Source organism: Anopheles marshallii, chromosome 3, assembly GCF_943734725.1.
Source record: "Anopheles marshallii chromosome 3, idAnoMarsDA_429_01, whole genome shotgun sequence".
Classification (NCBI taxonomy): Eukaryota; Metazoa; Arthropoda; class Insecta; order Diptera; family Culicidae; genus Anopheles; species Anopheles marshallii.
The window spans coordinates 31271751-31297951 of NC_071327.1; the positions used below are offsets into that span (position 1 = coordinate 31271751).

Sequence of the window (26201 nt, forward strand, 5' to 3'; positions counted from 1 at the left end):
CTATCTTTTGCCGTCCTGCTGACCCAGCTGCAAGTCACTCAACGATGTCAGTTGATCCTGCAGCGACTTGATCGTCGCCATTAAGGTACGCTTCTCGTCCAGCAGTGTGGTTATATCATCCTGGGCAGCTTTCAGGTAGTTTCTCAGTACTTCGTTCTCCTGTCGCACTTTCATCCTATAGCAAACGTGAAAATGATGATGTATTCCATCACGTGCTTAAAGTTTACCATTAAACCACAAACGCTCACCTATTGCTTTCCGACGTTCGCTCATTGTCAGTCAGTTGTTTCTTTAGGCTGTCATTGTCCTGTTTCAGCTGCTGCAGCACCAGGTGTAGCGATTTTACCTCACGATCGCGTTCCCGCTTAACCTCGGTGTCGGAACGATTCAGCTTCCGTTTGCCACCGTCCACCACGCTGTCGTCCGCTTTGCTACCAAACGTAGGCTGTACATAAAATACACCCGCTTCGTCGCGTGTCAGCAGCACCCGTCCGATGGCTAGATTTACGGGCAACGATCCGGGCGAGGTAATGTTTACCGGCGGACGATCCTCAATCAGATTGATCTTCACGTTCTCTACCGTCACCTCCATCGGTATCGGTGTCGGTATCATTTCATCCTCAGCCAGATCTCCCAAACCCACGACGGTGCTCATGGACAGCTGCAGATCGATATCCTTTACCTCAACGTTCAGCTTGCGCTTAAACCAGCTAAAGATGATCAACGATCAAGATGAAACGGCAAACCGCACGGAAAGAGAAATGTTACACAATAAACTAACCATATCAAGCAACCCTTGCAAGCGTGTGGTGGTACGGGAAGGGTCATTGTCAACCAAACTCCCTTGGAACCCCGCAAGTCGACCCATTCATCTTCCCCGTCCAATTAAATCTATTGCTTCATTACCTCAGGATTGTCTGCTTGTCAGTGATTTTGCACGAATCAGCCGGCAGGGTGAGCTCTTCCTCTAATCTAATCGCAACACAAGGCGGTGCTTCCGGATTATGCGGTGCAATGTTCCATGCTCTACATCTAGTTCCGAACTTGGTCTGTGTGAGTAGGTGGTTCAAGTTTACGTATTTTCGTATTTCAAACATATACCATATGATTGGAGCAGATAAATTTGAGCAAAAACCGATCATCGAGCCGTGGTTATTCGTACGGTAGTAAGTTAGGCGTAACGCGTACCGTAATTATTTTTATGTTTTTCAGTGTTTTCCAACATAATGAAATGTGACCAATTTACAGTTTTAAGAAAAGCGAAAAACGTAGTTTTTTTTGTTATTTTTTATCACATTCGACAAAGTCAAAATGGGAAAAAGGGAAAAGAAAAAAAAGGAAAAGAAAATTAAACTATTAACATTATGTTCAACATATTTGTTTTTGTTTTTTCATTGCAGGTTAAAAGAAAATGGTTTGCAAGTGTAATCTAGAAAGAATGATTTGTGAAAAAGAATTGTAGAGATATAATTTAAAACTTCATATTGAAAAGCATCAAACGCATCAATGGCGCAAAATAAAAGACACACAATAGAAAGTTAAAGTGAAGAGAAAGAGAGCAAATGTGTGAACACGAAGAAGAATAGAGATACATCGTAGAAGAAAGAGAGATTAAACAAACAAGGAAAAAGGATTCGTAAAACACTATACTAAAAACAAATCGCGCCTGACATACTGTACATAAATTTAGGTGTGAGATATAACATTCTTGGAGTGCTTTATCGAGTAGACAAAAGTATGGATGATAGACATTTATCGATTGAGGGCGATTTGTGGATAGAAGCCAGCTGGATTACGGAAGAAAATGGGATAAACACATGCAACTGCACTATCCTATCCTACGAGTGGCAACTCCCCATACTGGGTTACAAGGGTTTACGGGTTTAAACGCAGTTAACATATCACAATTACTACCCAATGATTCATTCCCCACTTTTATCGTGACATCTTGCAGGCTAATTCGTATGTACAACATTATCTAAATATGCAAACCGTAATGAATGTTTAAAGTATTTAGAAACAATGCTGTGCGCTTTCAGAAGGATGCCTTTGAAAGAGGGAATGAATTTTCAGGTGGTAAAAGCAATAAATCCTTCATGTAATAGTGAGTTACTCAACCCTGTATAAGCCTTTCTGTGTGCGAACGGGAGCTCTTACAATATGTTGCGTTAGTAATGCATTTTCGCTAAGCTTTACTTTTTTGCTTACTCCTGACTATTACTATATTAATAGGTACTAAAGCTAAACCATATTTTTCTGCAACTATTAGTCAACAATGGTACTAAACTAGAGCTTTCTAAAGCATGGTCATCACAAGCAATCAAGATCGAATCCAAGCAGATGCGATACGTTGTGAAATTGTCTGTGCTGGTTCAGTGTAAGGCTTGGAAATGAGGAGATGTTATCCTTCAATTCGTGTTGATTATACGAGAGTTAGGTTCAATTTGTTATTTTTAACATTAACAGACTATTTCATGTACACAAGGAGATACAATTCATATTCATACAGAAGTCAGCAGAGTAAATCATTTCTGGTACATTGGAAAAAAACTATCGGGAGTTGCTGCTAGCACACATAAACGACAAAGGAATCCACAAGCATGCTTCCTTTTCTCCGTGTAAATATGCACATTCCGTAACTAGCAGTGTCCACAAAGGGGCCAAGAATGTTTTTCGAATGAAAAATAAAGGAATCTCTCTTTCCATCACTACAACGTTTTGTACTCAGTAGCATTAAAACTGTTTGCGTACGCACAATAGAGCGTATGTAAAAAAATATCAAAAACAAAAAAAAACACAACATAATTCATACACTTTTAAATAAATAAACATTTGGTAAACATAAACTTAACACGTAAAATTACTGGTTGAACAAATATAGATACCTTGCTCTTACGGTGGCCACCCTTTATAATGTGGCGTGTAATGTGTATATGGTCAGCGACAAGTGAGCATTTCGTTTGATGGCAGTGCAACGATTTTTGGGTTGATTACATTGTATGGAAACAACATACATACACAACACAAACACACAGACACACGTACACCACAGGAAAAATACATCGATATTTGTACGTTCACAACCATCACGAACAGAGTTTATATAGCACAGAGTGTCCACCGGTACCAATAAAGAAATCGTCCGCATGTTACAGCATCAAATGGATAACAGCATGTGGTAAGAATATTAACGTACAAAACATTCACATCGGAAACCCCATCAGGAGCCACAGAGCGAAGGCAACGATATCAAACGAGTAGGTAAATTGTACAATGAATGCAATAAGGTTGAACAGTAACATTTCGAAACACAACCCGTTTGTAACAAATGCAAGCATTTTGTTTTTGTTTTTTTGTTTTGGAAAGGGAATCCATTCCCAAAATGAGATTGTATTATAATGTCCATATCAATTGTTGTTAGCGGATGCGCAAGTTTTACATATTTGCAGTGTTGTGTATGTGTGTGTTTTATTTTTATTATTGGCGCCGTTTGTTTGTTTTTATGGGTTGTTTCGGGTTTGATCGTCGGTTGTTATCGATTGATTATTTTTGTTATACAAGATAGAGATGATAGAGAAAGCATGCAAAAAAAGAAAAAAGAAAAGAAAAAATTTCAACAACATTAACACTTGGATAGTTTGAGTATATGTATATATAGCGCATAAATATGGTTAGAAACTGTAAGATTATTCAATATTTTGAATATTATATATATTTATATATTTGCTAGCACGAGTAGAGAAAGGACGTGACGTAGGAAACGAAATGAAATGCAAACTGGAGTAAACGAAACCATACGCAAGAGGCGTGTAGTGCGAGGAGGAAAAGGAAAGAATAAATACGGCAAGAGAAAGGAAATAGGTGCGTTTATGGTTTATATCGTAAGTTGTAGATAAATTTTATAAAACAAAACATGCCAAATTGTTCACTCGATTAAGTAAAGGCGTAGCAATGTATAGAGGAGATAACAAAAAAAGAGAAAACACCGGATACGAAACATTTCCGTCGATACTGGATGCTGTTATACATTGCAGAACAACATCACATATTTCGTTTTGCGTTTAAATTTGAACCGACAATTATTATAACGCGCTATGCGATGAACTATCAAATTTTGCAGTCGCAAAACGTTTAACACAACAGGACAGATAGTTTTAGGGATTTGTATGTACAGAGACTGTTTCACAATGAATCAATTGCACAGAGGGTAGTTGGGAACAAATTACGGGATAAAAGATTGTGTTTTGGAAAATATTAGATGTTACAATTCATCAAAATATTAATGCAATTTGTTTTTGCTACAATTACTAAAATTATTAAGGTAATTTACAAAGAGAAGTTAAGCCAATATTTCTCGACGTTTGGAAGTAAGTAGGAATGTAGTCAACCATGGAGACGCCTAATCTTTTTTGTCTCTTGGTTTGTTACCTCTGAAGGAGGCGCCTGATACATGGAGATAGATGAAATACATAATTTCAACCTGAAATGTAAAACAGCGGAAAAGTCTACTTCTTTTACTTTTATCCTGGCAAAATGTCGAACGTGTAGTGGAAATATTAAGATGCGATGTATTTTTAAATGATGATTTACGGATAATCATCATCGCTAACGCTTAGCAAATACGAATGCGGAAGTATTCAATCAATAGACACCGAAAGATAAAAGCAACGCTGAGTTGGAGTTGCGGAACCACCGTATTTCATTGCTATCATGAATAATATTAGAGGAAAAAAACACGTGACATAAAAACAAAAGATACAGACACAAATCGAAACGATTGATATGGGGTAAATCAGAGTGAGAAATATAGATAGAAAGAGAAAGGAGAAATGTATTTCGCTAGAAAGATCGTTGTGTTATGGTACGTGTTTTAAGTGATTATTTTGAGGAATTGTGGAGGAATTGTGTTTATACTACCATCATCGGAACGAATAAACGTACCTGAAATTCATCCCACGGTATCGCACCACATTCATCACAGCTTATTGCGGATACTTGCAATCTGAGTGACGATCCATTTCCAACATTTTGGCGTATCACCTCCACGGTGGTCAATCTGTATGCAATTAACACATAAATTATGTTTAAAATAAACACCGTACACCAGCAGCTTACGTATCCCCAGCTTCCAACCGTAAATTTACCTAAACGTCACCATTGATACAATGTCCCGTCGCTTAAGACTGCTGCTTTCGGACGGATCGGACGGAGAGGACATGTTTGTCAGGAACGGATCTTCACACACCTCGCTGGCCACCTCAATCGGAGCCATTTTGATTGTGCTTTCCTGCCCGAACGGATACAGCTTAAACATGGCGTCCATACAATCGGTCGTCTTTTCCGTATCCTCCAAGACGCGCTGCAGTTCCGAATCGGAGCTGAGATCCGACTGTACCGATAGCGTATCGCTGATGTCGTCCGACGTGTTTGTCTTGAGCGCGGAATCGATCGAGGTCATCAGATGCGAGAAGCCCTTTTTCATGGAACTAAGACCAGAGTTGATATCCTTCGAGAATGATGAGTCGGTGGTAGAATTGCGCGCCTTCGATTGTGGCTGCACTACAACATGCTGACCCTGAATCGGGGTCGTTACATTCGTGGAACCGACCGTCCGTGCAGTTACAACGACCGACGAAGAGGACGGCGTTTCAACCGAGGCAACGCCCGACGTGGAGGAAGTTGTCGGTATACTTTGGATCTGTACATTGTGTCTATGGAATAGAAGAAGTACGTAAGTTTCGGAAATGGTTGGGAGCTATTAAAAAAGAAACTCAAGTACTATCCGTACCCGTGGGTATTGGGATTGGAAATGTGATGTAGTTCCACCGGTGGTTCTGTTGCGATTGGGGAGGGACATTCGGTACTGCTAAAAATGTTAGAATTTCTTGTTTGGTCCATCGAATTTGGCCACCCTGAACCTGAAGCGGGAGAAGGATGGATTTAACAGACGGATAATTTGTTAATCGTAACAATACGCCCAACCCCTACAATTCTACAGAAAAAAAACCTAAATAGTTAAGCCAGAGTTAAATAGTTCAAGCGTTTTACCTAAACTGGCCGAATCTGGTAATACGCTTTCACCGTCACCTCCGCTTGACTCTTTGCCGGGTGTTTGGGAAGGCATCACGAGCGAAACTTCTACCTGCGGTATCACACAGCCAACAATAATCGATTTTTCCGTATTTGCCTGAAATATGCAAACAAGCAAGATGAAGCGAATAAGAAACATTGTTGGGTTATTTTTTTTATTCTTACTTACCGCTTGCAAAATACGCTTCGAATCCAATGATAGAAATGTGGCCAGCTCGGTCAATTCTTCGGCCAACCGAAGCAAAAACAGATACTGATAATGATCGATTTGAACACTAACTAGGTTGGAAACGTGGGCGATGACATGCAGATCGGCCGTCCGATTGTCCGTCTCGCTGTCCGCCTCGACCGATGGGAATGCTGTGGGTAGTTGCGGTTGGGTTCTCGCTTCGGGCCCCTGTACAGAAGCGGTAGAAAAACGTTTGCGCTTTTCATCATCCATCACCGTACCGCCGGCCCCACTCCAGTAGCTGCTACCGAGTGGCGTTGATTCTAAATCTAGTGATTGTTTTAAACTGTTGACGGACAGGATGAGACTGCTTTCGCTCGATTTGTTTGAAATGGAAATATTGCTATTGTGAATGCGCTTGCCACCATCGCTTTGCTCAGCACCACCAACAATGGTATCCGGTGCGATTAGTTCGGGTATTTCATCCGAGCGCCCATGCAACCAAATTGTTACCGGTACCGCATCGACAAATGGAATCGCTCGGCTTGGGCCGATCGAACGAGCGCCGTAAAACTCCACCCAAACCGGATCCAGCTTCAAGCACCATACATCCCGCGGTTCCCGCCACGTCGCGTAACGCGTAAGATTACTGAAAGCCGACTGTAGCCCATCGCCTCCGTTTAGTAGCGCACCATTCAATCCAACGCCCACATCCGTAGCCGCTATGTGTGACAGTATCCGATCGGTAACGATGCACAAATCGCCCGGTTTCGAAGGAAATCCGGAACCGAACACAAGACTACCCTCCTGTAGCGACGATATCGCTTGGGCAAGATCCGCCCGTGACGAACCCGTCTCACGGATATTGGTCAGCGCAAAGCGTGAAACTTCCACGTGCATTGCCTTTGGTCGATCACGTTGCTGCGGGGCGCCCGGTGCGGCTTCAAATATTAACCGCGGCATGATACATTCCACCTTTACGTCCATGTACATGATGTTGGGCTGCTGTTCGGTGTCCGATGCGCTGGAAGGGGTGGACGGGGAATTGAGGCCACTCGTGACGTTGTTCGTGCGCAGAAGGCTCTCGTGCAGGTTCAGTATGAACGAACTCAGCCATAGAAGACTGTCCAGATGGAAGTGCACTTGTACGGGGTTGATATGAACGAACGCTTTCGAGGGTGGCACTGTAAGAGCAGAATAAAAATAAACACTTATGACTATAGGCCTCGTTGAATTTTTATATAAACAACTTTAGAATACATACATGGAAATACAAAGTCTCCAGGATAGTAGAAGTACGTAAATTCCGCATGAAGTGTAGCCATATCCGGTGGTACTCTGTCTCTATCAGCTGAAATGTTTCGAAAGTCTATCATTAATACACGATTTCTTACAGATAATTTGCATTAAACAGGTGTTATTAAATACGCAAATAGAAGTCCTGCATGCAATCGAACGATATCAAACGAATATTTGTCGATCCAAAATACTTGTTAAGCTAAATACTAAATGAAACAATTAATATTCGTACAGGGTTTTATAAATCAACACATAATTTGCCTAACAAATTCATTGCAATAATTGTAATTCCCCTACAAAATTTATCAGCGAAAGTTTGAGCGAAAGGGCCAAATAATAACAGAATATGAAGAAGCATACGAGAATGTTGGAAATGACATCCAATTCTGACATATAAAACCCTGTAAAAGAAATGTGGGAGGTTACAAACAGAACTCGATTTCTTACGATGATTTCAACGTAATGTAATATTCATGTTAACAACAGTTATAATTATCGACTGTCCCCATAATATGCCCTCTTCTCACGCACACTTTCAACTACTTTTTATGCCAAAAGCGTATCGCTCGCAACTCATTTAAAACTGAACATTTGCCAGTTACATTCGTTCTCTTTCCGAAATGTTACTGCTAGTGCGAGTGGTCCGGGCATTTTATCGCATTGTGATAGTTTACTGCAACAATGCTTCACTGGCCGGTATCGGTTACATCTTTAACCGTCGGTACCACTGGACTGAGCGTCTTTTCTGGTTCGGTTGCACCCTGGTGGCTTGGATTTTCGCGGTGCAGCTGATACTCGCGTACATGGCCTTGTTCCGCCAGGATACCATCAGCATTGCGGTGGAAAACATAGACACCAGAACCGATCCCGTAGTGTTTCCTGCCGTCGGTGTCTGCGAGATGGGGTATGCGAAGCAGTTTTACCCACGGCTCGAATCGTTCATAGAAGATTTGAAGAAGAACGACGATATGGAGTACAATTACGACGTAGAAGATTTTCTGCTGAGGATTATTTTTCACAACTTGTACAATGTCGGTGCAATAACCAGCTACTGTGCGATGTACGAGGATTGTGAGGATTGCATGAAGTGTCCCAAGGATGACTACCATCACGTTGCAGCTATGATACGTGCTAACTGTACCGAGCTGTTCCACGAGTGCCGCTGGAACGAAAAACCGTTCGACTGTTGCCGTTATTTTAAACCCATCGAAACGACGATGGGATTGTGTTTTTTGCTGAATTCTGTACAAACGGTTGACAAGTAAGCGAAACGGAAACGACTAAATAAGCTGTCGCGTCTTACGATGCCATGCTTTCTTTTGACAGACATGGCAAATATTGGTTGCCTTTGGAAATGGATAATGAAAATCCCGATGGAGATCTATTATTGGTTTATAATCGAGCAGTATCGGTAAGTGTAACGCCGCACTGCTTGCTTTTATGCCTAAACCCTATTTTTTACACCTTAGACGCACATAATGAACGAGGACGACATCCCACATATCTTACTGGCACGGTTAAAATTTCAACAAATCAGCCCTGGGTACGAGGAGAAAATTTATTTCACTGTTCAGAACATCGTTAACGATCCGCTCGTACGTTCGGTGGATATCGACGTTAGACGATGCCTCTTCCCAGACGAGCTTTCCGTAGCAGCAGGCAACATTAGCTACCGGAAGTACAGCTACAGCGTTTGCGTTACCGAGTGTTTGAAAGCGATTCAGCTTCGTGTCTGTAACTGCTTCCATCATAATATGCTGCTCACAGGCAAGTTGTTGTCTATTGATCATAATCCATCATAACACGGTTTCGTATTTCTTCTCTCCTCAACGGTAAGGTAAGGACAACAGATCTGCATGCAATTTCCAAGGCATGCAATGTCTGGACAACTTCAATCTGATAGCACCGCCAACGAGAATTCTGCAACCTTGGTACACGGGAGGATATCCGTGCCACTGTCATCCGTCCTGTACGGAGAATGAGATCCGACTTGTGGGACGACATGCGTACGATAGCGATAATAACGAGCGATCGGTCAAACTAAAGCTGATGATCCATCCCACGCAGCGTTACCGGCGACAAATTGTACGCGAAGGCATAGACGTAGTCGTGTCGATCGGTGGAATTTTAGGACTGTTTACCGGGGCGAGCATACTTAGCATTGTTGAATTTTTCTACTTCTTTACGGTACGCTTCATTAGCTACACGGTGATCGAGGATGATCGTGATGCGGTGCTGAGCATCGAAGATACGGAATCGTCTGCAGATGAGCATGAGGAGCGAAACGTATATAACGAAATTTCATAACAAATTAACTACAAACACGTAACGGTATGAGTGTGACCATCAACTGGATGCACTAGCAAGGTAGGAAAGGGAACGAAATATGATAACAGTACTAAAGCAGAGAAGAACGAATGGTGAAAGTTTTGCAAACATATTCTACGGTTAGAATCAACCGTGCACGATCGGTACCTTTCTTCCGCTTGTTTTGAGCTTTATAGTGTTTCCCACCATGAAACGATAAATTATGTCACACGTGAAGGAGAAAAGTATAAATTATTGCATATCATACACACCCGCACACATCGCATACACGCAGTGCACGAATCGAAAAGATCATACATCATACTAGACCTTTGGTGCGTCTGTGTGTGTTTCGCGATCACTTACCAGCAACAAACTCTTTTGGCATCTGCTTGTTCCCGGACGTGGTCACGCGGTACAGTGTAAACTCTTCAATTTTCATCACTACGCAGGCACACATGAGCTTTGCCAGATTGTCTAGGACGTGTTTTTTCATCGGTGAAACAGTACTATGGCTGCTGCCACTGTTTGGCGTGCCGGGAACGGATTGGGCTGGGGGTTGATTAGTGCCATTGGTGCCTGCCGTACTAGCGCCACGCTGATGTCCCATCGGTGCAGGTGATGCGGGTGGCGCTTGCTGCTGACCGAAGTTTGTTGTTCTGGAATTTGTGAAAAGTCAATGACAGTCTATGATAAAAGAGATTCCAAGCAAAAGGCAAAAGCCCTAAAGGATATACCGGATATACCTTTCCAATGATGCATGCTGCGGTGGTCGATTTGGTTGACTTAGGTTTAGAATGGCTTCCCTGAAGGTGTTTAGTGATTGCTCCAGCCAGAGAGCGGGTGGTATGCTTGCCTCACGATATCTAGGATAAGTAAGATAGGAAACAGGCGGTGTTAGCAGCTAGTTTGATATCGCTTCACAATCATGGTATCTTCGATACACTCATTAACAATTAGTTTTGGCTATTTGTTGTACTTCTAAAAAGATTTGTCAAATTGCAAGCAAATCATCTTAAATCATATATGTTATCATGCCAGCATTCAAGAGCGGATGAAGCCATTAATATAAATCAATAAAGTTGTCATTAATTGCATTCTCTCGAAACTACCGTTTTGAAACTCGATACATTTTCGAATATCTGTCGTGCATAACTTTCCCAATTTATTTACTAACGAGTGCCGCAGTATGGAGCGCACTGTCTCGGCTAGCATATGCTGGCCAGTTCGTAAATTAAATTACTGCTTATTCATTGACATGTGACACTAGCCGCGTTCGTTGTACCGAGAACCGAGCCACACCCAACAGCGGACCATAACAACGGACAGCGGATGAGGCAGCGATGCCAAAATAAGCAACACGACGTGCCCCGATGGAAAAACGTTCTACTCACTTTGGCCAGTGGGATCGATCGGCTTTCGCCAAATGGTACGGATAGTAATCGATCTGGAAGCCCTGCACAGAAATCTGCAATGCTCCACCGTCCGTTAGGCTAGGATGGCTGGACCGTCCCACACCGGCGTCATCACACAGGTGAAGATCGATGCGCTGGCTGAAGAAGTGATACGACGTTTCCCGCACATCATAGATATTAAAGTAGCGTTGGGCGGCGGACAACTGTTGCGTATCCGGTACCTTCTTCGATTGGTCCAGCTGTGCCTGATACTCTGGCAGCGTTTCCAGTTTTTTCTGTGCTTTTACCCGTTGCACCACATTTGTCGAAGCTTTGATTAGGCCGGTTAGTGAGTCTACGAAATGGAGTGCCGCCTTGAGTTGTGAATCCGTCAACACCCACAACAAATCGTCCAGAATCAGCACCAACCGGCTGGCAACGATGCTACAGTCTGTTAGCCGCTTCTTGATCGTGATGCGACAGCGGGCCTGATTCGTTAGGAGGCGCAACGGTGTGAGGCTGAGGTCTTGGGTGCTGCTTGCTTCGATGCGCACCGTCTGCCAGGACAGTTCCTTGAAGATCAGTATCATGCCGCGGGTTGGATCCTTGAGCCTGGTCACGCGCAGATCGCCGAGCAGCCACTTGGGCGTGCGGGATTCCACCCGTATTCGCGACATTTGTACCGAGGCGGTAAAGGCGGGACTTTTTAGATTTACGTTCACCGTGTTCACCGCGATCGTGATACCGTCGATGACCTTGTGTATAAAGCTGTATTTCCCCTGAGGTACCGCCAGGCTGGAAAGCCCGGCAGTTGGTGTTCCGCTGCGCGCTATTTCGCATGTTTCTATCGTTATGTTCACTTCGTCAAGTGTCTGCAAAGGAAAAGCATATCATTGCGTTAATAAATGTCGGACCATCAGCATTCTATCGGTGATGTCGTGTTTAGTAGTGATACAAACAATACCCAGTAGAATAAATTATTTGCCTCTTCTGAAAGTTATACTTATTTTCATTAACCTGGAACAGAAAAAAAATCCAAGAAATCCTTAACACACCATGAGCGTTACACGACACGCCGTATTTATCGTCACATAATTAGGCAACTGACGCAACCGAGCTACTCCGCAGATGTTCGCTTATTAAGTTTGCTGTGTCGAACAGGTAAGGCGATACACGCCGTTCCCGCCCGGCATTGTCGGATGACCATTTATCCCGGTGCCCGTATATTGCCGGTCCACTTACCAGCATAATCGGTGTGCTTTTCAGCTTGGTCCAGGATATTCGAAACGAGACATGATTGCACCAGGCGGACGTCAGCCGTAACCAGGCCGGTAGCTCCAGCAGTTCCGTCAGCACATTCTCGTCCAGTTGCAGGTTGGAGAGTTCACCTTCGCCCCGGAATGCGCTCAGGTTTACCTTATCCGGCGATAAGTTCTTCGTGTAGCTGCAGAGTCGAATGAAACAAAGGCATCAGTACAACTTCAAATGTCAGTAAAACTCGGCACGAACAATCGGGACAGTAGGAAACGCCGTGAGGGACAAATAAATAAACCGGAAACAGGATATGGTACGGTGTTCCCTTACTCAACCAATTCGCAGTCCTTAGAGCAATGAGATCAGGGAAGAAGAAAAAAACGGATAAGAGTTCGGTAGTTCACAGCCGGATACGGTGGAAATGTCAAATAAAAGTGCGAAGAAGTGAAGCGAAGATGAAATTAAATGACATATTCGGAAAAGTCGACAAACGAGCGCTCGGGGAAATAAAATACTACCCAACCGTACATAAAATACTTGGCTTTTCTGCTCAGCTCCCAGTAACCCCCGGTGGATGTGTGAGAAGATGTATGGGAACTTTTACTTTCCTCCCAAATGTATGCACGCCGAATTTGTCGAAAGCTTCATGCAACGAAATGAATTGCCTCCCTCTCTACCCTATGTCTGTGTCTTTGCTCCATACACGAACACCAAAAAAAGGAAATGTTGCCCCAGGGCAAGAAAGAACGATAAAAAAAACCTAAACATCCTTAACCACCGGTGGATTTGATGGCACGTTGCGATTAGGGCCATTACTGGTGTGAGCGGATGGCGTCAGAAGGAACGGATCCAAATGACAGCCCGTCAGTAAAGTCGTCAACGTGTGCCTTCCCTCCGGGTGAGTATTTGGGCCAGTAGGAAACAAAATTTGGACCGCATTGCCGCAAGCTTTTCCAGAAGTCATCCAGTGCGAAATAGGACGACCGAAACGTTCCACAGTACCGCGGGAAGGCTAATGTGTGGCTGCAGAAGCACACAACCTGGGCACTGGCATAACCGTCCAAGAAGAAGGGGCCGCGTGTTTGTGAGTTGAATTCTAATCAGGGCAAATTATTCCGCACCGTGAGAATCCTGGTGGTAAATGGTCAGTGGGCTTCGGCCCGTGTGAGGGAAGATGACCTCAACCCAACAAATGATGTGATAGCAGAAGGTTAAGCGGACAAACTTTGGTCCAAAACAGACTCTCACACTCTCGATTCATCTACCTTTCCTATTTAAGCTGTTTTACATGACCGCAACGAGGGTTATGAGGAATGTCCATAGCAGCAATACCACATCAGACAACTGCTGTGCCATACGCATCATGTTCCTGTACGTATGTCCGTACTGTGTGACTGCTTGCGTGATTGCATTTCGCTGTCAGCAATGACATAACGCAAGATGTATGGGAAGCAAACCATCGAAAAGAACTCATCACATCCAGTGCCAGTGGTTGGTTGCTCTTGTGCCCGGGGACAGTCGATAATTTACTTGATTAGCGAGCACGTGCGACACCCGAATCGGGAAACATTGGCCGAAAACGATGCTCGTTTCAATCATCACTGAAGCAATTTTGGGCAGCAAATGCTGATGGGCTATGAATAAATGACATGCACGAAATGACAGGAACACCGCACGAAGCGGCATATTGGCGTTGGAAGTTGTCGACAGGGTGACTAAAATAATGGGCTTTGAGAGTTTGGGCTTTGGAGGCACGGAAGAGCATCGAGAATTGCACCAAAGATCAAGTCGGAAGGCACGGCATTTAGAATCAAGCATTGCTAACTATACTTGTTGTTGGTTCAAATTCGCTATAGTACTTGCCCCGTTTGGTGTAAACTTAATTTACATTATTAAAAAATGAAATTCTACGATAGAATCTTCGCACAGACTTGAAAAAATAGCGATCAACTATCTCATTCGCAAGCAGTATCGCTAAGCAAAGAGATTACATTCTCATTAGCATGATGAGCTTCTAATCCTTCCGGTGATGAATATCACAGTGTTGAATGTTTGCATTACACTCACCACAAGCTTATCTGACAGTTAGATGAAAGCTAGAATATGTAAAGAGCAACTCTAGAAGTCAAAGCGAAAAATAGGAAAGATCGCTAACCACAAGAGGAGGAGCGGAGGTAGTTAAATTAATGTAGATTTAAATCTAGTTTGTGCATGAAGGCGTACATTTCCCAAGAAGTCAGAAAATATGCAGAGAGAAAAGTGACTATTCCCATTGAATATGCATGGTCCAATTACCATGCTATCTAGCATTAGCCTTAGCTGTATGTCTAACCATAATCGCTTTGGTTTAAACGCTTCAAGGCACAATGGTCAGGTGCAAAAATCGCTTTGATGGTTGTAAATCATCCTCTTGAAGTTCAGCATGAGGATGAAATTATTTCGTCCCTCAGCAGACTTCCCTCAAGCACCAGATCATCCCTCGAGTTGGCTCAAAATAAAACGAGCTATCATCTGATACCCATACCTCATTATCTGCAGAGACCGTCAAAAAGACATTACCACATCATCACCGACAAATCCCTGTGAAAATGTGCCAGGTTTTAGCACTTCTCCCTCAGATAGAATGCCAAATCAGGATATCCGCGATATGCCAAACCTCCCCAAAGGGATGGCACGGCTGGCGCTGCTGACAATTTAGTTTGGGCCAATTTATCGCTTTGATGACTATAAACAAATTAGGTTTCCACCGGTGGCGCAGCACACGCACCCGAAATGTGGTCTTCACACTGTCTTACTGTCCGTATTCGTCCCACCACGATCGTACACTTTACCGAAGCCACCAAGCGAAGAATGATCAAATAAAGCAGAAACGAGATGGTTTAATGCATCCTGAGCAGCAGGAGTCTTCCCATCCAACGCTCCATTTCCCCGGAGGGCTTTGGTTGGCCCCATTTTACAGCGACAAATTAAAACGTCACCGAGACAGGACAAAACTTTAACCATTTTGTCGCCGACGCCAACGGTCGCAGCAGCAGGAACATCAGCAGGATGACCAGCAGCTAGAAAGAGGGGGAGGGGGGTGGGGGTAACTCAGCAGCCATGAGTCTAATACCGCGCTCGCGCCCTCAAAGTAGCAGAGGGCAGAAAGTTTATATTGAAATCACCGACGAACCATCCCGTTGTTAAAACAATTCGTCCTACATCTGAAAGGCCACTCCGCGGGTGGTGAGTGAATGAGGTAACTGTTGGAATAAGCACAGAGTAAACACACACACACACACATAGTCGCGGGGACTTTTCATCCAGCCGATGGTAAACTTTAGCAGGAATTCAATTATGCACTGATCCAGTGTCCGTGGTGGTTTGACTGTTACGAGCAGTCAACGAGAAGAAAAGAACAAATAGAGGAGCAACAACAACTCCCGCCCACAACTCACTCGGTACTTTCGGAGTGCCCTGTGGCAAAAGGGAGTGACTTTCAATTTGCTTCCAACCTTTGCCTGCTGTCACACCATTTCCGGGAGTCTGGTCCGAGGCAAACGCTCGTTCCGGACCATTACCGTCGCAGTCATTCCCCGTACTATCCGTTGGTGGTGGTCAGCGAATAAATGGTACGGGGAAAATGGCCGCTTCCAGAGGAATCCCAGCCCCGGATCGCATCACAATAAGTCATTTGCAATCTTTTTAATGCGATATCAATTGATATGCAATTCTGCTGCAAGTGAATCTTGGCCATGATTAATGGAAAAACATAATTTAGAAACATTTATCCCTCAATAGCTCAGAGTAAAACACGGGAAATTGATTCCACCAAAGCGAATATGACATGTAAAATAATGTAGGGTACCGCATAGAGCAATTCAAAATTACAACAAATTATCACTATATTAGAATTGACTGTGAACACGGCTGTCAATAAAAATGACTCATAATAAACAACCTCAAATTAAATCCACCAAAAAACAAATCACTTTGGAGATGATCGTTTAAGTGAAATACAGAATATTACATATCCTTCTTATTCGTTCTTTATCTTAATATCAATCCATTGCTGGGAAAGAATAAAACCTATTGATGGACATTAAATTACTAACACTAACGAACAGTGAACAGTCTAATATGCCATTTTAATCCTACCAACTTTGCGGAACTTAATATTTAATACGGATTTCAACATTTTCGAAACATTTCCATACTTTTCTGTCTATATCTTATATTCATTGTTCTGCGACTCACAATAAACTATACAAAATAAGCTCCCACCATACCCAACAACAGGACAAATTTGAATGTAAAGACACGCTTACTAAGCGTTTGACGCACATTAGCACTGCATCCCACACGCTTTGGAAATGATCGTTTCCAACGGTCCTACTCCCTCGACTGTAACGGTCAAGTTTAATGATAAATATTGTACCAGCATCAACGTACCTATGCTTCACACTCGGATTCTCACCATCTCGAGCCCATACCATCGTGCACTCGGGAGAGCGCTATTACCGAGCGCACCATGCATAAATAATGCTTCTAATGAATAACTGAACGGTTTTCGGTTCGGTCTTCTGCTTTTACCATTCGAGTGTTTCGTGTGTATGAACGTGCGGTGGCACCATCTTATCCACCCGATCAGACAATTCATCCGTCTTCTCACTAGTCACCGTTATCTCATCGATGCGCTTCCGGATTGTAAATTCCACAATGTTTTCCCACAACGCAAACGGAACACTAGGCGCTGGTTGGGTTGGGGAAATTTGCTACTTTCCGAGCAAGGCCAACGAGTACCGATGTGACCAAACTTTGCCGATGGCACAGATATGATTCCAATATATCGACGACTAAACTAATAACCAATCCATCTCCAAATACCCCCGAGGGGGGAAAAGAGCCTAACGTCCGTGCGTTCAATGCTTGCTTTCGTTTCCCTCGCTCCCATCGCTACTGCACACCGGTCAGACTAATATTGATGACACGCGCGGTGCTGCTTACGGGACGTGCTACAGGTTGCCGCAGTTCTGCTCGCAGGGTTTTCCCCAGGTCCGGCACGGGAACGGCAGGGCCACATTGAAAGGAAATAAATTTCATTCCATTATTTATGTATTCCATCCCCTGTTTGGGGTACCGCGTGTTGTGAGTTGGTGTGCAAAATAGAAAGAAAAGCTTCGTGATGAGCTGTAAAGCTAAGCACGTCCGGATGATCGATCCATCGCCAGCGTTGGGCGGAAGTGTAGAAAAGAACCTTCCAAGCAGCAGATGGATGCTTGGGGAATGCGGGGTGATGGAGGACATCTTTCTCATTTACAATCATGCTTCATCTGCAGACATCGTACCCCCACAGGACGGTGAACGGGATCGCAATGAGCAGCACACGGATGTGCACGTGTTGGCGGGTGGCCGTACGCGATAGATTTTCTCAACACCAATCATAACTATGCATATGCGCGCTTCCGCGCGAACAGAAATGAATCCCTTCACGGCCACGGCCACTCCGAACTCCGGGGGGAAATTTTCGAACAAAACACGAACATACACAAACGCACCAACGCTTCGCGGGTTCGCAAAGAGCACGTGCGGCCGCGTTCTACTTCGTATCTTCGGGTTTTTACTTGCGCGAGATAAATTGCTTGCCTCCATAATTTAATATGCGGCATGACAAAACAACAAACGCTAGAATACGGAACGGTGGAAAGTTTGCCACTAGCACAAAATGGTAAATTTTCTACAACCGAACAGCAGGGTGGTTGATTTTTCTCGGTTCGTTTCTAGCGTGAAGCTTCACAGTTTACGAGCAATCAATCACAATCGAGCAGAAAAAAAGAGAAAAATGATATGGAACATTAATTACACAATTGCACAAATTCCCCGATCAGCATCTATTTGCAAGTCGGGAAAACGGTGTAGAAGAAAATCGATCCCCATTCCGAAACGATCCGAACGTATACAGGTAATAAATCTGCTGAGTAGCAAATTGTCCCAACGCAGGGGAAACAAACTTCCGATGGGAGTTGTAGCAATAATTTTTCTCCACAATAATTGCTTTCCAGTAAAGCTTGTGTCAATCGTTGGCAGAATGTTCACACATCACAAGACAGGCGTACTCACTCAAACAGAACGTCCACCTGCACGCATATTTAATGGGGATTCCCTGTAATGTTTGTCTATTCACACACTGTCTCACTTATGTCATCATCATCACCACCATCGATGCATTCGGTCGGAACAATTCTGGGCACCTGAAATCGACCATCCAAGGTTGCAAATGTGGCGACAAGAGACAAAAGCAAATGTTTTAGATTTATTGTGCATCTCTCGAAATGTGCATCACCAGCAAAGGTGAAGGTGGCGAAGCGTGCGTATCCATTTACATTTGTCTTCGTGGCGTATGGCACGAAAGTTATGATAACTGCAACGGTAGCAATGCAGTAAATCGAGGCGAAAATAGCTATTTGTGATACATTTTTTTAAAATGGTTTTAATGTTAGTATAATGAATCTGAGGAAGTGTGTTTATTGCATTAATGCAACCATTACATTATGCATAACACATGAAAACAATGGGTTATTTAGTAAGATACGGACATCTGCTAAAATACAATTTCTTCCGGGTGTAACGAACTCATACTCATAGGCCATGGCTACCATAATTTATTTACTGGACTTATTTTTACCTTGCAGTCAGGAAGTCAGTCCTTACTGGGACTATTGCGGGAAGAGACGGAGAGGATTTTTTAAAGGACCTACCGTGCGAAAGACTGATTCCGCCACCAACTAGCAACTTAAATCAATACTATCGCAAGAACCTATTTTGGTGCCGTGACCAGGATTTTAATACAAAAATCAGAAACTAAACCATACATTTCGGAGCATTTATTGGACAGTTTAAATTTTAGAAGGACGTTGTACAATTAATAATACCCTACTAATACCAATAGATTTTTTGACCATCAACGCCTGAAAGTATGTAATGGCAATGTAATGCAATGATCACCAGTGAGCACGATCACGCGTATTTGAGCAGTGCAAAAATACAGCTTAGACCTTGTTTTATCTTAATCCTTCAAAGAACGTCTAGGGTATTTAGTGAAGTATGCTTCATTAGTGTTTAATTATGAGTAATAATTTGCAAACCTTCAAGCTAATTTAATATAGACACAACTGACTCATCGATGGTATCCAAAAGAAATCAAGTTCTATCAAATAAAATTTAAAAATCTTGGACAAGTTTTTTGTAGTTTTATTGAATATCAAATAAAATTTTATTAAAAACTTTCTAAAATATCCAATTCATATTATAAAATGACGACAAGAAAAAAACATCTTATTAATCTTTCACTTCCTGCAACCTTCAGCAATTCCATCACTTCTTTCACCTTACTCTTACGAAGCTTTCCCCGACCACCGTACAATTCAAAATTACTCTCCTATTTCCTCCGGCAAATGGAGTCTGCTAGTGACTGAAATTGCTGCACTGTAATGACGTCAATTTTACACGCCGTCTTGAAGGAAACGATCATCAAGTCAGCGCTCCCAACGGACAGTCTCCCGACTGGTGTGCAATGAAACGCGGGAGAAATAAAGTGCAAAAAAACTATTCCATTTTTTCATCTTTTCATCGGTCTAAGGTCGGACCCACCGAAGACCTTTCAAGGGGTCAGGGTGAAGAAATGGTACCAAGATTCTAGATGACGAACCAGAGCACTACACTTCACCCGTAAGGCACACGATGAGTCTAATGAGTGCACCACCATGTTAGTTGCCGCCAAATCGTTAACGGTGTCTCATGCAAGAAAAAAAAACGTTGTGGGAAGGTTACTAGTTTACAAGACGATGGGATGTAAAATGTCGCTTTTTCTTTCAGCATTCTTCCAGCAAAAAAAAAACCGTATCCTACGAGTAGAAACCATATTCTGTTTCATCTAACTTTCAAGTGTCGTTAGTGGAATCAAACAGGTTCGCAGTGGCTGTTACCTGATGTTCTTTTATCGTTCCACACACACACTTCATTCCAGTGCATCATGGTGCAGTTTTGTCCGGAAGGAAAGTTTATTTGCCGACCAACCCATCTGCAGTTAACGTAGATTGATAGAAAACGAACTACATAAACATCCATTTATCATCCGAGTAAAAGAAAAACTTTTCACAAAGCGATCAATAAAAAACAACTAACGTTTTTTCTAGTGCTCTTTGAACTCTTGGTGCTGTTGTTGAATTTACAGTCTAGCACAAAACGGTACTGTTAGTTTCGGCCGTTGTTATTTGGAAGCGACACGCAAAAGCATTAAACATCTGCTTCGCTCATACCCGATGTTTGTGTGCCGGACCTGGTGACGATGGGCAAAAACTTAGGCAAGGCAGCGGCGAAAAAACGTTAGTACGTCTTATCAACCAACCGGCGTACTGATTAAACAACAACCATAACTCCCAAGGTTAGGTGGCCCGCGTGAACCGGTATATGAGCGTCCTTCTTTTTTTTTTGTTGTAATCCTTTACTCATTCACCTGATAAAGCAGCCCCAGTCGACCGGGAATGAAGTTGCTGTTTCTTCATCGATAATCTCACTCGGTGGAGCATTGCCGGTGACGATGAATTTTGCAACACAACATGACTCCTTCACGGTTGCGAGCGGTTATAACATCGTCTCCCGTGCGATCGGACAATTGTTACTGCTTCAAAGAGAAATTCCTCAGCCGATTCGTACAGCATGCAAGATAATGCTCGTCGAAACACAAATAATGCAACGACACAATGCATCGCGCGTTCGTTATGTTTATGTTTATTTTATGCATTACGGACCAAAAGTGATTACTAAAAAGGACATGGCCACTGACACTGCAGCAGAAATACCCGGGGTTGCAGGATTGCTGCAGATGTTGTGTGGAGATGCTACAGTCAATCTCCCTTGCTGTGCAAAATGCCATTGCAAGTTTGAAGCTGATAACACATCTCCCTTGTTGGATTGTTTACTTTTCTGATAGAGAATCGTCAGCATCGTGTACGTTTAAGCACCAGTGTGCTTACATTGCAAATGAAACATTTTTCTTTTCATTTTGGTGATAAAGGATAGAAAATGTCAAATACTTCTATGGACATTTTGTTTTACTACCAAAAAAACGTGTTCGAAATTTCGTTTTCCTATTTTTACAATAGCTGTGCTTCGTCTTTCCGCTCCGTATCCGTATCAATTACGGTTTATTTCATTGACAACCAACGGAAGTGTGTCACTTCCTATCAGCATAATTGACATACATTTTTAATAACTCTGTCTCATCCGTAACCGCACGACACGCGGGAAAATCACAGCCGAACGTGGATTGTAATCCAATCACTGCCGTGCGACGATTGGTGGAGTAAAAATTGGTGAAGAAAATGAAATGAATGGGAGGGACCAAAGGAAAAAAATATATATAAATAAAACAAAATGTACATTTCAAAATTACAATCTGTCCCAATAACTTGCAGCTTTTCCACTGGCTTTTCCATCTACTACTCGGTGTTAGATAATTTGATTGCGGTGGAACAGGGAACGGCAATGAAAATAGGCAATATGTAGAGCTTTAAATTTAACTTTACTTTACTTTTAAAATTTTAACATTAGGCTGCTAAAATTAGGACACATAATATTTGTGGGAAGTGATCCAGTATCATGTACTTCAGCTGGATCTACGCTATACTGGATCTAATACATCTGAAATCGAACCTTATCGAACCTTATCTGGAACAACCTCGCAAAGCAAAACCTGGATATGTTTAGACATGATAAAAACCTAACTCGTCAATAATTGTGTGACGGACATGAACTATTCAAGTCATAATAAGTACGCTTTGCAAGAACGATACCAGTGCCGCTAATGCTAATGCTTATTAATTTACAATAATAATCACTTATTGTAGCGTAAGCAACTTAAATCACCGTCAGAAATTGGCGTCAAGACAGTTACATGAAGCTAGAATGTAATTTTTATTTGAGTCGATGGAACTTTTGTAGTCAAAGCACTTAAAGGAGTAGTTAAATCTTGGAAACGTGGACAACAAGGAAACATTAACTCTAATCTCGCCTGTCGCCTCCTAAAGCAATTACATAAACGTTTTTCGGGGTGTAGTTTCTTTGTTGCAGTATTAATAATAAGCTTGCCCAACAGGTCTGGGGATTTAATATTTGTATTACAACTTCAAATTAAGCATTATTCAAAACACAGACAGCTAACTGTTTATAACAAGGATTCTAGACAGCATTAAATGAAGAATATCCAGCTGATGCGGACACTCGGTTTTGTATCCAACAAATAAAGCTTAACGCATGAACTAACTTATCAGTAATTTTGACTGGTTATGAGTCCTTCCGGTATTGTTAAGATTAAACTTTCAATGTAAAAACATAGCTTTTGCATATCTACATCTATCGCACACTAAAAAAAAATACTTGAAAATGTAATCTTGCTCTCCTCAATTGTTATTAAACGATCCCTTAATAAGAATGCATAAAACACCAGCCAGTTAAATCCAATAGCGGATATTAGAAACGTAGTGATCTCCGGGATTAGTTGAGTGGATCTCTTCGAAACCTTTAAAAGCCTTTACATTAATTTAATTGCCAACCGAATAAAATCAACTGGCGGGAAGTACTTTGCCGATCCCTGACGTAGAACCGTTTATGCTATACCGTACTGGCTCGGTTATGCGTGTGCGCGTGTGTAGCTGGTACAAAACCCACGGAGTCATTTTATTTTTATTTCATTTCATTATCCCACTTTCTTATTTCCCTTTTTACGCGCGCCTAGACAACTGTTTTCCACGAAATATATCCGTGAACGTACCGCGAGCGGGCGATCCGCGCAAAAAAAAACAGCACCGTGACACGCAATAGGAAAATATATATATATACGTCTCCCGCGCGCGCCGTTACCATATGGTGCGCTATTTTCATGCTATTTTCCAGCCCCCTTCCAAAAACTGGGTGGAGAAGCACTTTAAAATTGCACCATGCCGGCGTGCTAGTGTTGAAGTTGGTACCACACACCTGAGCGGAATATTTCCGTGCTAATATAAAAGCGAGCATCATCGTTCGCAAGATCATAAAAGAGTTAGGAGGAGCAACTTTTCCATTGCAGCAAGTTAGTCTCTACGTAGCGAGTTTGTTAAAAGGGTAACTTGTAATCCACTTCGATAAAAGGAAGTAGTTAGCGTCACTATGGAATCATAACACACACTTCCCACGTCTATGGCGTTTCTTTTATATCTCCAAATCAAGAAAAATCTTCTTAGAGCCCTTTTTGCTATAAATTTTGCCTGGAATTATCCACTCTACACCCAACATTTATTATGGCCATCAAACTGGAAAGAAAATATTAACCAAGCTCAGGATTTCAAGTTTTGATATGTCGTACCGGGATACAAGGGCCCTGATAACCCAGCAAAGAAAAATTTCTTTTACTGTTGAGTGGGTGGTAGCAAACACACAAAAAAGGAATAAGAAACAACCACCACCCACACCTAACCGACTGGTTGATTGTGTTTAACAACCAGTCTTTTCTGCCTGTTATTTTTTTCTCGCGAGCCTCACTGCCACTGACAACACGCTTGCCAGGAAAAGGTCATGGCTTACGGGCACGGAAAACCGGATAACCGACCAAACCGGAAGCAGTATGTCTTAAGCTCGGTTTTCGCCGCAAACGCACGATAGTTATTTAGAGCGTTTACTAACATAGTCAACGTTTGTTTGTGTGTATATCTGTTTTTAAAAACACCGAAATGAAACCTATTTCTCTTTGGTGTCCGTAATCGTGTGATCAACAAAAAGTGAAATGAAATAATAATATCAACAACGATTTGGGTTTCCTCTCTCTCTCCCTGGGGTCGGCGAAACGACATGGTTTGCCTTGGGAAAAAAATGCCGTGAATGCGAACTGAAACGGAAAGGCCGGTTCCAGTCCCTATACGCTTGTTAGTGCGAACGACAACTAACGCTGGGTAACAAATTAATTTACATTTAAATGACATGCAAACAGACCTGACCGACCTGATACTTGCGCGAATGGTTTTTGCATTTGTTATTCGCCTTCAAATGGTACTTTAACGAATTTTGGACGCAAATTACTGTAAGTAACCGTGCGGTAACATTCATAACTGTCCATTATATGCGTGCAACTGTACGCAAGGTCAGTTCTCAACAAGGGCAAAGAGCGATCGAAAGGATCGAAATGTCGTAATGCGGCACACCTTCGCCTTCACAAATGCGTAATGGTGTAACGCTGCTGGACATTATTGTTGGCACGGTTCCAGGCCAGTGTGGGTGTCGTGCTTTTCTTCGATCATGAGCATGATTCGCTTTCCTCCAGTTCCACAGATAGTTTGCCATTTGCCCGCACATTCAAACGCATTTGTTGTAACAGCTGTTTCAACCGAAGGGTTCCTTCCAGCATTTATTGTAACTAAAACAAGGTGAAGTATGGTTTGAAAGCATAAAACAGAACAATTTATTGTATAAATACGGTTAAGGGACCACGGAGGCTTCCGGAAAGGATACTTCACTGTTCTAGGGCGCTCCCCCTGACCTGCCTGACGACGTGACACCCCCCACCATACAACCACTTACCGGGAGAGATGCTTGAGCAGTTGATTCTTTATGATGGACACCATTGTTGCACCACTTTGACCAAGGCTCTCGGATTTTCCCCTTCGATTGCTTTCACTGCACACACTTTCGTGGTGGTTTGTGATGTGCTTTTCTTTATTTTTCCTTCTCGCTCGTTCTCTCTCACACACCCTGCCGGTCTAACTTTCCAGCGGCACTTGAGTCGCAGCACTGCTACTTCCGGAAACACTTGCACCTACTGCCACCCTTCTTATCATACTCTTGCGAACGACGATGGTAACATGTGCATCGCACATGACAGAGGGTTAAAATCAACCGCACACATGCAACCGATCACACACACGTTCCAGGAGAAGGCCCCCACACAAAACACCTTCCTTTCTTTATTCGATTGACACTTTTTGACTTTTCCCACCCAACCACTCACTAGCACTGATTCATGCCATCACGTTAGCACCTGGGACTTTCGTAACTGGACACGTAGGTGATACGGAGAGGAGTAAATTCCTTTCTGGCCCGTTTACGGTCTTCCGTTTGCCCTTGCCATACCCTTACACCAAGAAACAATAGACCATCATGTTTCTACACCACCCCACAACTCACTGGGGACAATCTTTTCACTGTGGCTACACTTTGCTGCGCGTCATCGACTGGTCGATGTCTCGATGGCTGCCACACACTATGGGACACTCACTGTACGATTAATCACTGCTGATAAGCGAACGGAAAATGAGTTTGTTAGCGGAAAACCAGCGGACGACAAGTGATACGTCCTTCCCGAGCTATCCGAACGCAGTGAAAACAAATCTTCTTCTTATGCAGTGCCCTTTCTTCACCCGAAGTCCTTTTTGCTTTGCAAGTTGACGTTTCACGCGCGGGAGAGATACACGTCTGGGTTGAGTGCTTGTACGTTTGCACGTTGGTGGGTTTGGTTTCCATACCATATTTCTACTTTGATCGGTAATATTTCAGTATATATAGGTTTTTCTAAAACGCTTTTAAAATAATGCAATAAAAATAAGCCCTATTATACGTTAACTTTTATTATAGACCAATTTCGTGATCAAGTTTGTTTTGTTTCTATCGTCTTTGATAGTGTG

General features: G+C 42.8%; 1 protein-coding gene across 1 annotated transcript; it reads right to left on the reverse strand.

Annotated features, from left to right (window-relative positions):
- On the reverse strand, positions 1 to 25145 carry LOC128712488 (bridge-like lipid transfer protein family member 3B). Its single transcript, XM_053807379.1, has 14 exons — positions 25102 to 25145; positions 12502 to 12703; positions 11260 to 12131; positions 10612 to 10731; positions 10232 to 10524; positions 7524 to 7610; positions 6260 to 7443; positions 6022 to 6187; positions 5789 to 5918; positions 5145 to 5711; positions 4942 to 5056; positions 907 to 1049; positions 249 to 710; positions 1 to 175 (listed from the first exon to the last, which is right to left on the reverse strand). Exons 1-14 carry the CDS (start codon positions 25143 to 25145, stop codon positions 1 to 3), a joined length of 4560 nt encoding a protein of 1519 aa, XP_053663354.1.
- Between the last annotated feature and the right edge of the window lie 1056 nt (positions 25146 to 26201).